The sequence below is a fragment of the Ictidomys tridecemlineatus genome, chromosome 15, assembly GCF_052094955.1.
Source record: "Ictidomys tridecemlineatus isolate mIctTri1 chromosome 15, mIctTri1.hap1, whole genome shotgun sequence".
Classification (NCBI taxonomy): domain Eukaryota; kingdom Metazoa; phylum Chordata; class Mammalia; order Rodentia; family Sciuridae; genus Ictidomys; species Ictidomys tridecemlineatus.
In genome coordinates, this window is record NC_135491.1 from 21,662,983 (window position 1) to 21,677,484 (window position 14,502).

General features: G+C 46.6%; 1 protein-coding gene across 17 annotated transcripts in view; it reads right to left on the minus strand.

Moving 5' to 3' along the window:
• The window catches only part of Znf536 (zinc finger protein 536), a 431,882-nt gene that overhangs the window by 234,085 nt on the left and 183,295 nt on the right, over positions 1–14,502 (minus strand). For all 17 annotated transcript variants that reach the window (XM_078032225.1, XM_078032215.1, XM_078032220.1 and 14 more), the window contains one exon: positions 4,660–6,831. In XM_078032225.1, the coding sequence (XP_077888351.1) occupies positions 4,660–6,829 (2,170 nt within the window). In that variant the 5' untranslated portion in view covers positions 6,830–6,831. The remainder of the gene's footprint in view (positions 1–4,659; positions 6,832–14,502) is intronic.

Here is a 14,502-nt window from a genome sequence, read left to right on the forward strand (position 1 = left end):
ATTTATTTATTTTGGACAAAAATGAAAGCATCTAGCTATGAAGGAATCATGCACACGCTTTATATTGGGGTTTAAAAAAAATTAGTAAATTTACAAATGGGATTATTGCTTTCCAAAGTTCTGCTCTGCAAAGGGATTAGTCGCCACCATGCCCGGGGGGTGTTCCCTGGTCCTTCTAATTCCCCGCCTAGAGGTGAGAAGCTCCTGGAAAGGAACAGGAAGAAGGATCCTGATATCCGGCAGTTTTCCTGGAATTGCCTGGAAACTTTTACTTTCTGTTTCCTCTGCTGATAATGACTGTCTTCGGCTCTGCAGCCAGCTCCCCTCTCCCCCTCCCAGCCCCCTGTTGCTGCAGCCATCCCCGAGCTCCAGTATAAAGTTTGGCTTTTGCAGCAGGAAGCAGCTGGGCCAAGCAACCAGCGAATGATAATGACCTCAGAAATCTGCTGTTCGCTCGGCAACAATAGGGTGCTCAGTCTACTGGAAAATTGTGTTCATCAGCTAACTCTGCTCAGTTACTAATTGACATTGCCAAATATTTTAAGAACAATTGGAATGCACAAGCAAAAAAAAAAAAATGAAGATCTTAATCCTCAGACTTAAATTTTTCTTTTTCTCTCCTCTTTTTTTTTTTTTTTCCTTCTTTTGGATGCCTGGATTTGTTCATGTGGAGCAGGCAGTGGTGATCATGAATGGGGGGCAGGGAGGGGGAGCCACAAGAGAAAAAGAGGTGGAAAAGAAAGAAAATCTATCATATCACTATACACCCGATGTAAATGCAAGGGAGTCCCGGATAAAGGCCTTTGATGCTGTGGTCAATGGGCCTACACTGGATGGAGACCCAGCATTTCAGGAATGCTGCTCCAGCAACAAAGGGAGACCCCACAAGGATCTTTATCCCAGCTGATCAAATAATCCTTGACCATCTCAGAATATTACAGCACAAGAAGCAGGGGTTAACAATATTTTCATCTTTGCTTTTCATTGATCATGCAACTTAGCCGACTTTATTTAATGAACAGAGGGTCAATGCATTCAATTACCCCCTTCCCACCATCAACACTTCAATTATCCCCACTCCAAAATTATGGGGAACTCGGAAGGTAACTGCCCTGTTGGATATAATGAACAGTATCGTTTCTTAGAACATTAAGTTTTAATTATTCTAAGCGTGATTTCCAAAGCAAAATCTGGGGAAACCGAACTTGGGTCGTTTTCGGACTCAGAGTCAAGCTAGGATCGGAGCCCAGGTCTTAGAGGAGGTTTCAGGGAAAGATGCAAAGATTAATGCCATCAGAGCGTTTGCACGCAAGCCAGAAACAAGGAAGCATCAAAACTGCAGCCCCACTCTCTAAATGTCATAAAAGAGTACAATTTATAAGCTGCTGCTTTCCAAATAGTTTCCCCTTGCCTTGAACACGGAGGCGAGCAGTGACATCTAGGATGGTGTGAGATTATTGGTGAGTCAAATAAACAACAACAACAACAACAACAAAATAAAACAAAGGGAAAAGAGGGGGAAGTGTGACTGGTTCTGTCCATTTTCTGTTAGAAAATATGACCTCTCAATTTGTCAAAGGTCCTAGTTTTCGCAGTTGATCTTGAGCTTGGTTCTCAGCAGTTTGGAGAGCCAAAGAACAAACACATTTTCTGGTTCACTGGAATCATTTTCACATGTTCACTGATTCAAACATTCTTTTGCTCACATAACAAACAGCTGCATCCCACATTAGCCTAGCCAGTGACAGTCGCCCATCTCGGCAATAACTGTTTGATTGCAAACTTGACCCCTTCTTCGTCTCGGTCTGAGCAAGACATTTTTAAACAGCCACTCCGTTCCCAATCCTCCTTTGCAAAGAATTACATCAGATAACAAAGGACGCCTCTGCCACTCATTGTAAGCCTTCTTCTAGAGATCTGTTCTAAGAGGCTCTGGTAAAAAGGTTTTTTATGATGAATTCAGAACTACTATCATGTTAAGAGCAGCGATTTATAAAGAAGAATTCATTGGTTAAGATCTGAAAAAATAGTTTCTCAGGCCCTACTGACCCAGTTTTCAACAAAAAAAAGAATCAAGTGATGCAAATTAAGTTTTGCGACATTGTTATGCAGTCTGAGAAATTTGTAAAACCGTGTTTTGCAGTTATTTCTTAATAGAAGCCTTAATAAGAACTTCTTTCTTTACTTAAGGGCTTAAATTTTTTTTTTTTTTTGCTCCCCTTCACCTTGCAGGTTTCTAACAGGTAATAATAAAATACCTATTGTGTCAAGATTTTTTATTTAAATGCTTATTTTAAGCATACTTTATACAAGTAACACTTGTTAGAAATAAGAGGGGAAACTAACCAGATTTGGTTGAGAGTCCTAAATCCCAGGAAAACCTGAAAGCCCCAGACACACAGCTGATTTAGGCTGCATATTGGTATGCCATCAATTTCTTACTTAGTCGGAAAATTATGAAAGGGTCTAATTTGAATATGAAGAAAACAAAGAAGTCAACCAGAAATGAAAGAATCAGTATTCACAATTGTAAAATCCTTCAATGAGGGAAATAAAAGTGAGAAGATAACTGCAACCCAAGTATAATTCTCTTTTGAGTCAATAAGCATGGTTGGTTCTTTTAAGCAAAATAGGTTTTTGCTTTTTTTTTTTTTTTTTTTCTCAACAGAGTATTTAGAGACAGGAAAGCAACAGAGATAGGAATAGCACGAGGCTATCACTTGGCCAGAAGGTGAGAAAAACACGGTAAACACGTCATTAATGAAGCCGAACATTTGGTGTCGGAATATTCTGCTGATGAGACCCTCTCGTTTTAGAAGGTCTGGGAGAGGGATGGAAATCTGTCAATGTGAACTCCACGTCACTCCCAAAACTTAGGGGAGCCTTTTGGTTCTTTGCTTCCTGCCCCTGAAAGGTCCCTCATTCAAGAACAATTGAGACTATGGTCCCCAGAAGAGAAGACCCCTTCCTAGGAGGTTGGAAGGAGTCCTTCCTGGCAGACAGCCCCGGTGTGGCCATCTTTACAGAGTTCCTGCTGTCAGCCAGGGCAACTTGAAAGCCTTCCCCTGCCTCTGAGTATGTTCCGCATGGTAGTTGTTCCCTGTAGTATGACCTCATCCTTCCTTCCGTGGTGCTCACGTTCCTGGTTAGACTCTTCCACAGTGTCTCACCAGCCATAAATCGCGAGCAAGTCTAGGACTCCAGGAGTAGACAGTGTGTTTCATGGGTATTTAAGCAGCAGCATTAAGTGCTATCGGAATCTCTGGAATGTGCAGCCCAGATTTATGTGTCTTAACAATTCTTTACTGGTTGGTAAAAAGCCTCCACACTCACACTTTTTTTTAATACTAATTTTGTCCTAGGAGAAAGGTAGGCTGAAGCATGACAATAACAACAAAACCAAACTGGCACCTACTTAATAACTGTAGCAGTGGATTGCCTCTGAGACCGAGATATTTATCGAGACTGAGAAGGGGCGGGGGGTGGGGGGAGGAAAAAAAGAAGAGAAGACCAAACTTTTAAAAAATGACCCTCAACAGTGTGCTGCCACATCTTTAACAGTGGGCAATGCAGTGCCTCGAGGTGCCTCAAACTGTCTTTCATTTTCTAGACTTAATGGCTGATTGCAGAAATCAATGTTGCCATTAGTAACAGGGTATTTGTTATGGCATGATTTCCTCTGTTGTTAGGCTGCAGAATGATTACAGTATTAGCGAGGTGCTTTCTTTATAAAGGGCCAGAGATATAACTTTCAATTTACTATCCATTAGTAAGGGACTTTGGAAATATGGATGAAGGCAACCTCTTACCTGCTGTTAGGTAGTGATTTTAATTTAGCCGTCTTAGGCTAGTTTTTTTTTTATTATTTTTTCCTTTCTTTCTTTTTTTTTTTTTTCCCAAACAGGGCCAGGAAGCTTCAGCGTTTCACAGACATTTTGATGACAGATTTTTCTGCTTTGCTATTTTAGACCCCAAAGCTGTATCACCCATGTAACAAAGTACAATTTAAGACAGACAGGCAAGCATCTGGGTTTCAAATCTCTGTGTTTGGCTAAACCATTGGAAGGAAGTGGCTCCACCACTCTCTGGGTCAGATAGACTGAACAGGTGAGGCAGGTTGGAATTTTGGAAGGAGACAAGAGATACATTTGCTGTGGAGGTGGAGACTGGGAGAGAATTCCCAAATGAGGGATTTCTGGGAATATACTAAGTGTGTTGGGTGGGGGAGATGGCAAGGGTTCCACCTTCCACATTCGCATCCAGAGATGCAGCAGAACACCAGCTCCTGGCTTCTGGAGAGGAGGTGATACTGGATAGGGTCAGAGTGTAAATGGGGCTGAGCAATTGCAGGGGAAGGGCAAGCTATGCCCCATTAAAAAGCATGCCACCTGGCATCTCCACCCACGTGGGAGGAGGACAGCTGTCTTTCCTGGTAGCCAGTGTTCAGGGGAAGGCCAAAGAGTTGGAATGACAGCCCTTGCCCTGAGACAGGGCAGCCTGAAGGAAAGGGTGGCACTGCCCAGCATCCCACCTGCCCACCGTAACAACATCCAGACACAGTGACCTCCAAAGTGACTAAAGGCCCAGGTGCAGAACCAGGCAACCCTGGGCAGGACCCTTCTGCAAGCTGCTTGTCCCCATCCTTCCCAGCCAACCTACCTGAGGAGGACGGCGAGGAGGGGTGTGGACTGTCCTCCTGGGCACTTCCGGTCTGGGAGAGGCCGCCTCCGACCCCGCTCTCCTCAGTGACGTTGGAGGAGCCAGGTGTGGTGGAGCGGCTCACGGACTGGGACTCCTGGTCACTGCCTGAGCCACGCCGCTCGTCCAGACCCGCGTGTAGCCCGTCCTCGTCACCCTTGCGGTCCCGCTTGTGGACACGGGAGTGCACGACCACCTGGTGGTAGGTGCGGAACACCCGGCCGCAGTCAGGGCACTCGGTGGGCTTCTCCTTCATGTTTCCGGGACCCTGCAGGTTATATTCGAGCGTCTGGTTCAGCCCATGTGACAAAAACTCCCGACTGCCTTCTAAAGGGTCGAGCTTATTTGGCAGGTCTCTCTGATTGCCCACTTTAGTGCTGTGAACCAAATCAGCAGGCATTTTCTGCTTAGAGCCATCTGCTCCCACTAACACGTACTCCCGCTTCTCCTTATCAAACATAACTCCAGCGTTTGCCAAAGTGTCTTCGTGGTTGCGCTGTAGCTGATGCTCTTTAGATAAGAAGCCATGTTCCATGGCCATGCCCCTGGCCATGAGCTGCCAAGCCTGGTAGCTGTTCACCGGGTCCATCTCTGCAGCTTTGGCAGCCGCCTGCAACCGCTCGATGCAGCTGGATTTGAGTGGTGGCACGAGGTTGAGGCATCCCAGGAGGGAGTGCTTGTCCCCCTCGGGGACACCGTGGGCCATGCTGGAGATGGGTGACAGCAGCTTCCCTAGCACCTCCTTCTCCTTCATGGGCAGCTCCCCTTTGCCATAGAGCTGGCTGGGTTCGCTCAGGCTGGCTTTGTCCGGGGCCATGAAGCCACTCTGCAGGCAGGAGAGGTACCGGGAGTACAGGTTGGCATGGGCCTCCTGGGACATGCTGCCCATGCTCACAGGCACCTCGGGCTCACTGGGGGACTTGTTTTTCACCGACAGCTTGTTGAGGTGGACCTTCATGTGGTTCTTGAGGAACCACGGCTCTTTGAAGCGCCGGCCACAGATCTGACAGCAGTGCTCGAAGGAGTCTTTGTGCTTCCGCATGTGGCCCTTGAGGAACCAAGCCTGGCTGAACACCTGGCCGCACACCTCGCACCGGAACTCGTTGGCCGATTGCTCCCCGCCCGCGTTGGGGCCCTGACCCTGAGCGGACTCGGCGGTGATGTGGGCCTTCTCCACGTGGCTGATCAGCTCCTCCTCCTGGGAGGCCGCGAAGTCGCACAGCGTGCACTTGTAGGGCTTGTGCAGGATGCGGATGTGGCGGTCGAGTTCCTCCCGCTTCTTGAATTTGCCCTTGCAGAAGGTGCAGCGGAAGCCAGCCGCAGGGGCCACCGCGTCCTCCTGGACGCTGGTGGGCTTGGGTGAGGGTACAGGGTTGGCCACATCGGGCACGCTGTGGTTGGCAGGCAGCGCCAGGTTGCAGGCCGCCAGCGGGGCCTGCTGTGCGTGCTGCAGGGGCTTCAGGTCCGCCCGGGGCTGCAACAGGCTGCTCTTCATCTGCTTGTCCCGCAAGATGGCCCTCTCCTCCAGCTCGTGCAGCAGGCGGTTCTCCTCGCGCACCCGCCCGCGCCCCTTCCCCAGGTTGCCCAGCTTGTGGGTCCGCAGGTGAATCTTGAGGTTCCCCTTCTGCGCCGCCCGGTGGTCACAATAGGGGCACTTGAAGGGCTTCTCTCCTGTGTGGGTGCGCATGTGCAGGGAGAGGATGCTGTTGAAACGGAAGCGTTTGCCACAGAGAGGGCATGGGTACTTCCGGTTTTTGCGGGCATCGTCCTCGATGTCGCTCATCTGGGACATGATGCCCAGGTTCTGCCCATTGAGGAACTGCTGCAGGTCCACCCGACCGTTGAGGCTGGTGTCAACATCGCGACCCAGCTGGTTGGCCAGAAGCGCCATCTGACTGCCCATGGGCTGGCCACTCATGGGCACATGTGACTTCTCATCTAAGGGTGCAGGGGTCTTCTCTTCGGGGTTGGGCCGCGGATGCAGCTCTGGGAAGGCATGGCTGAGCTGGGAGGTGATCTGGTGCAACTTCTGACTCATGGCATACTGGCCGTTGAGGACAGGGCCACTCAGGTGAGGCTCAGCTTCAGGTGCCGCCGAGGACACTCCAAGGCACAGACTCGCTTCTTCCATCCCTACAAATAAAGACAAAGATCAGATCCGTGCCAGAGACCATGGTGCAAAAGACCCACCGGCATCAGCTGGTGGCAAATTTGCATTTCATGCCTTACCTACACATAATAATGATAAGGAATTATAGTCAAAAACAATAATAAAAAAATGAATTATTAAATGCCAATTATGCAATATGGCATTGCGCCTCCAATTTGTTTTGGCGATAGAACGTCTTCCTTGTATTTTCTATTTACAGAGGGCAATTATTCATTCACATTTAAATTATTAATGTTTTACCACTTTCAACACCTAATAACAAATCAAGGGGCTACGTGTTAAACTTTTCCTCCTTTTACCCCATGAAGCACCTGTACCTGTTGGTTCAGTTCAAAGTTTGCTTTTACAGCAGAAAGGCTTTCACTGTGAGACCAAACAGACTCACTATGAACTTTTGTTTCCATTCACTATATTCAATACGCTAACCAGTCTGAGATGAAAGAGATCGTTTTATGATTTGGCCAAAAAAAAAAAAAAAACCCAATGGCATGATATTTACTGGTACATAATAAAACAAGATAATGTTTTGGGAAAAAATAAAGTAAAGGACAGGCTTTAGAACAATAAAAGGGATTTTGCTTTAGTCAACAAAAAGTGCAGTAATATCTCATTAAGCTGATTAGTATGCTGCTTAGAAACAGTACTAGGTGCTGTAACACATGATTATAATCATAAAAATCCTTCAGTGTTTGCAAGGAAGCATTAACGAGGTATATTAAATTTTAAGGAGACTGCGAGTAGCGGCTTTGCAAACCTCAGAGATTAAGATTTAACCCTTATGTTACGAAACACTGTTATTTTGTCATTTGATAACTGTGTCCATCAAAAGAAGTATAAATTATCTCTTGGTAGAATCTTAGTAGATTGCTGAGACTGTTCAAATTTGGGTAGAGGTAAAGACTTACACTTTACAGTGGGTTCTCCCTGTTCTTCAACTGGCAAGATATCTGAGGCAGGACTTTGATTGGGCTTAAAGAGATCTTTTATAGAGCTAGATAAAAACCAATTAAAATCCAGGGACGATGCCATAGGAAGTCTCAACCAAGTTTGAGTGTTTTTAATAACTTTCCCAATATACAGTAATGAGTACAAATTGTACCTGCACTATGTGTTTTGCAGAAAATTAGAACTCAAAACTGTTTGTTAAACACTAACACTCAAAGCTAGTCTGCATAATTGTCTTTAATAGACCGCTCTGCCCCTCTGCAGCCTGTGCAGAATGGCAAAAGTCAACCTGTTCCAGTGAGTCGCAGGGAAGAGCCTCCCCTACCCCAGAGCATGCGGGGGAGCTCAAGATTGACAGTCAATAGGGTCCTTCTATTTGCAGATCTGACTCCACCTAAGGAGCCCAAATACATTTCCTGCCACAGAATGGTTTCTGCACATCTCTCCTCTTTGTATCCCAATGTTTAGCTGTATTGGCTATCCAGGTGGTCCAGGAGCTTTGTTTAACTCCAGCCAGAAATGTGGGGCCAAGCAACTTCCCCAGGGGACCTGTGGGGACAGAGTTCAACTGTGGAGGAAGTACACTCAGCCCCAGTAGGGTCTGCTGCTTGCTGGGCCCCCTGCCAGACAGACTGTGCATGACACGAAGGGTCTCCAACAAGAGACTCAACTTCCTTGGCAAGGAGAGAGGCTGAGACCATCTTGCAAGAGACAGGGGGGAAAAGACATGGCTTTTAAGTTCCACAAGGGAGAGAGATTACAACCATGGTGCAGGGTTAACTGAACCAGTATCTATGGACGATGAATGGAAAACTGCACATGTTCACATGTATAGAAGTGCACGTCACTTGAAATAAAATAATGGCTTCCAATTTGCCATCTTTCCTCTTTGTTTCTGGTGGCAGTCTACACTCAAATGAAAACAAACATTTTGAAGACTGGGCAGAAAGGAGTTAATTTTGCACAGAGATTCTTGTATTCATTCAACAAGCTTGATGAATTCTCCTCGGTGTGTGCCAATCCCTGTCCCTAAAGACACAATGATGGACATGACTGGCCCAGAACTCAGAGCACCCACTGTCCAGCAGGAAGGAGCAGGTTCAGAGTGTAGAAGTGCTGAGGGCTCCCAGCAAGCATTAGCAGCCTCCAGGCCCTATTTGGAACCCTTTCTTGTCCTTCAAACTCCACACAGCCTTGCTGGCTCTTCTGAGCACATGTAGATCATGATCCTGGAGCCACATAAGTATGCTCAGAACTCCACCCATAAGCTCTGTGGAAGTTTGGACAGTCCAAAGCCAACATGGCTGGCCCAAGGCTGCCCAGTTGGCCAGCTCAAAAGACAGGAATCCAAGAATCCAGGCTCTTTTCGGGTTGCCGCTGATGACCGGATGTGAATTTAGCTGAGAGAGGAGGCTAAAGGTGTAATATAGCAAGACTGCAAATCAGGTTGATGAGGGGCATCAAGTTGAAGACTATGCCCTGCCTCACTGCCATCATGCAGTGCAAGTAATAGCTCAGCTTGTCAACCAACAAACTTGAGAGTTTTCAAGTTCAACTAATGAACATGGGAGTTTTGAGTACAGAATTCTTTATTCTGTTCAAAAATAAACATTTTTGGTTTTGGGGTTTTTTTCCCCCCTAAGCACCAACACTTTTTAAACCCCTTTGAACAACTGGTCTTCAGACGTCATTGCCGATGCCTCAATGGAGGGGGAAAAGAATGTTCTAGAATGCACTTCCCAGCTCTTTACAGAGTTGGCTTCTTTCGTGATGTAGGTCTGAGCTGACACATCCTCTTCTTGCAAAGATCCTTTGCAGCCATCCTGTAGGAGGTCGGCATCCCCAGCCCCTCTCTATCCTGACAACTTTCTTCATAGCACTCACCACTAGTGTGATGTCCCCTTTGAGGACATGCTTCTTTTCCATGAGGGCAGAGGTCTTGTCTGCTTGGTCAATGATGAAGCCTTGGAGTTTGGAACAGAACTGGCTCATCTTAGCTTTCAATATTTCCTGATTGAATGGATGAATGACTGAACAGATCCTATAAGCACAGCCCATAAAAGATGTCAAGCCCCAAAGGAAACTTGTTCTCACCTCAATCTCATGTGATTCAACATGAGCATTTTCATAAGAAGGTCTACAATCAGATGTATCAGAGCTGAGAGGATCTCTTAGCTATCACTCAGAAGCCAAAGGTCCAGAAACCAACAAAGAAAAGCCACATCCACCACCATTTCTCTCACTGCAGGTAACCAGGTTGATCATCCCAGGCTTCAGCCACCTCTGATGGCTCTACTGCTAGACACTAGGAGAATATTACCCCTTCAGAACTTAGCAGACCACCATGGAGCCCATGAGAGACCCCAGCGTTTCAGAGGAGCCAGCCAACTCCCCAGGATTATGGCCCCAGGCCCTCAGATGAGCCTGGGAGATGCAGAGGTCGTGTCTGCTGGGCCAACGATGCTTGGCCCAGCGCTGTGCCCCAGTGGTCAATGAGCAGTGAGCCCCCCTGGGCCACGGGGCTGCATTATATGGTCTGCTCAGAATCTTCTGAGCTTCCATGAGCAGGTGCAGCTGAGGACGTGGTGATGAGCCCGACACAACCAACGCCTGCTGTTTGACTCAGAGCAAGAAAGGGAAGCGTGAGTTCTTGGAAAGAGTGTGGGGTAATTGGTGTGCTGTCCCTGGGCCAAAGCAGCCGAGGCAGGATGAGCTGGCCCCAGGCCCGGCCCGGGACTCATAAAACCTGGGTCGGCCCCAATTTCTCCACACTTCGCCCGTCCAGAATTTATTTACTCCTTACCTCTGCCATTCAGTTAATATTTGCCAGGGACCTTTATGTGCCTGGCCTCAAGAGCCTGTGGGCCATGCTGGGGAAGCAATGAAAGGCCCTTGCAAAGCTGAATCCAAAGTTAGAGAAAGGACAAACCTTTGCAGCTATGTCTACAAGGGTGTGTGTGTGTGTGTGTGTGTGTGTGTGTGTGTGTGTGTGTGTGTGTGTGTGTGTGCACCCACACACAAGCGTGCATATTAAGTGTGACCATGTTAAGAAAAGGGCATAGATTCCCCAACTGGTGGCACTCCAGAAACTTAGACAAATGCATACTTTGAGGAACTCAGGGTTCATTTATCCTACCATTAAAGGATCAGATCCAACTGTTGCCGTAGGAGTACGCGGGCCTGGAGGAGGTGGGACTGCCCACAGGGGCGCCACTAGTTCTGATAGAAGGTGTTATTACTCCTTTTCCCAGCCCTCTGGGGACAAGCACATGGAGAATGCCTTTCTTTGGAGACCAAACGGCTCCCTCACTGAATGTGTATCCATGTCCCTGGAGGGACCTCCACGCACGCGCGCGCGCACACACACACACACACACACACACACACACACACAATGCTCCACAGGCATGTCTTGAAGAGCAGGGCAGACTCACACATCCACACACACGTGCTATGCCCCACTGTTCCCAGGGAGCTCAGCCCATCCTTCACTCAGCAACACTGAGTCTGGACTCAGCACCAACCACCCTGGAGCTGGGGTACCCACATTGAGAAGTCTGGGGCCAGCAGAGGGCAGGCCATGATCCTGGCCCTACGGCAAAGAATAAGGCCCAACCCTCTGAGTAGCCTGTAAATACCTCACCTAGGTAGGAAGACCTTTAACACAAATAAAAGGAAGTAAACAAACTAGGAAACAATGAGAATGACTGGCCCCTGGCCTTCAACTCCTGGCCCCAGCCCTAAGCATATAAGGAAGAGGATCAATAAACCCTGGTTGACTGGCAGAAGGAACCAATGAATACATAATTGACCTAACTCTGGAAAGGCAGCCAAATGACCTCACTGGGGCGAGGCAGTTCAAGGTCACTGTAAACACAGAAACATCACAACATTCCTCCCCGTCCTGACCTATCCTGACCCAGTCCTGACCTGTCCTAGCAAGGTTATGGCAGGGTGCTTCTAGCTCTCAACCCCATGATCAATATTGATGAAGAATCAGACTTGTATGTGAGTCTCGCCAACTTGGTACCCCTCACCCCGTGAGGTATAGAAATGCCCAGCTCCGCCTCTAAATACAGGTTGGGGTCCAGGGTGAAGATTTCTAGATTCCATTGTTTTATTGTTTTTTTCCTTGAACTAAGTAATTTCATATTTATGATGACAGTATTCTTCACACATGAAACCTACCATTGGGTGTACAGATTATCAAAATACATTGTCTCCTCATTCCCATCATTGCAGGTACAGTGAGCCATCCAGCTGTCTTTGATGGTGGTAATGGTTATTTTGATTTTTTGCATTTCTGTCTCTGAGACTATTTCCTGTGATATCAATGACAAAAGTTTTCACTTAACTCTTCCAATAGAGAATCTAATTGTATCTTTCACTCAAAATGAAATTTAAAACTATCAGGACACCAGAAATGCCAGCTGCTATGAGTCTAAATAAATTTTACACAAAAACACAGTTCCATTTTGCTAGCACAGGGAAAAAAAAAAGTAATCTCATGAATAGTCCAAAAAAATATAGATCTTGCCAGTAAGTTGCATGAAAGAGTTTTATCCTTATACTACGGAAAAGAATAGTTGGGAAATAAAATGACTTTCAAAATAACCATTTCAACTGGATTTTTTAAAAATCAAATATTGTTGTCTAGCCAAGCACAACTAAATATTCCCCTTTTTATCAGCGTGGTAAAAGTGCTGTCTCAGACACCTCGCAGGAATCCCACATCTCTGAGCTGTTGTGTAAGGCTGAGACTCTGTTCACAAAGAGGGAGGGTTCAAACACTCTGTGGATTTTACTCAAAATAGTCTCATGCATGCAGTTCTGGTAGTAGGTAGATCCCCTTCCTGGCAGCTCAAGTGACCCTCGGCCCTTTCCTGCAACCCCCCTTGCTTTCTTACACTGAGAATAAGCAATAATTAAGACAACTTCACCTACAATACAATGGCTTCTTATTAAATACTATTTTTCCAATTGTTGTAGCTCAAACTGTTTAACTAAGGTTGTTATAAGCATAATACACTCCTGTTCTGAAATACAGAACACCAGACTACTGAACCTTTTCAGGGTCATTAAACAGCTGTAAACATTATTACAAAAATAAACCAGAGATTTCATGCTTACATTTTGGCCTAGAGCTTGCTATGCTGAGCAAGTACATTTTTTCATCTCTTACAATCAACGCTGGTGACATTTGGGCATCCAAACAAATTACATCACAAACATTACTGAGGTGGGCAGGATACTGAGTGGTTTATTTGCCAGATGATTAATAGATAAACAGGAGGGCAGCGCGGGTGACCTGTTCCGTTTTGACTGATGTGTAGACAATGCTATAAGACAGGGCCAGAAATAGTTAAATCTTTGCCGAATGTATTAATGAAAATATGATATTCAAATCAGTCTATGGAGGGTAGCATCTGTGTAGCCAGGATAGTCAAGTTGGAGAGTAGGGTCAGACTCCCAAATTACCCTCTGCAGATGGACTGTGGGCCAAAGTTAAGGCCTTCACTGCCTTGAATGGGGGACAGGACTTGGCTGGGCTGGTTTAGCACAAGGTGCCATGGAGCCCAAGGCAGCTTCTGAATTGGTAGGACAAGAGTGGAGGACTCAGAAGAGGAAAGAGCGTTTTTTCCTTGGAGACTTGGATCATTTCAAAATTCTCATGGGCAAAGAGATCTCTCCCTACTATGATGGCTTTTGGAATCTGGGTTAAAAATTGTTGCCCAGAACTGGAGACAGGTAATGGGAAATAATTGCCACAAGAGAATGACTACAGAAGGTTCTCTAGGTCATCGTCTTGGAGGACAGAAGACTTCCAACCTGGGTTCTGGGTGACTATCTGCTCATACCACCCAAAGCCAGGCGCAGAGGTGCTGGAATTGGAACAACTCCACCTTGAGTGGTTATTAGGACCACGCACTATCAAATCGGGTAAGTATTCAATAATAGACGAGAACAACAGCAGCACCATTATCATCATATTCATTTTCATCATGACCACCACCACTCCCATCACCCTCAGCACCACCAGTGTGATCTCATCCTCCTCACCGTTGTCCTTTCCAACATCACCATCATTACCATCTACATCACCAGCAAAATCCTCACTGTCATCCTCCTTTCGCATTGAAATATGAGACAACTAGGTGTATCACCATGATGATCTCACTTGAACCTTGCACAACCTTTAATGGTTGGTACTATGCTACCCTGATACAAAAAAAAATGGGGAAACTAAGGCTCTTAATTTTCTTAGAAAATTATAAGGTGTCCTATGAGTTCACACAGCTGGGAAGTCTGACTGAGAGCTGCCTTTGATGTTCACGTCATGCTCATTCTTGTCAGATGCCAGTTCCTTCGTTAGCAAAGTGCATGAAAGGAAGGAAGCCGTAGCTATGGGCAAGTTCAAGAGAGGCCAAGGAACAGAGGCCTCACAAACACAAGTGCCAAGAATGGAAACATGGGGTACCTTTCAGAGACAAGGCATTTCAGGGGCTGCTGTGAGCAGGGTGTGGGTGGCAGGCAGGCACTGTGGATCTAGAAAAGCAGCAAGCCCTACTCTACAGATGCACCAGTCAGATCAGCAATGAGGGCAAGCCTCACACTGCTGTCAGGAGCCACCTCCATAATTCTATCAAGTTTCTGTAAGAAAAATGGTGAGAGGTTGACTTATGAAGACC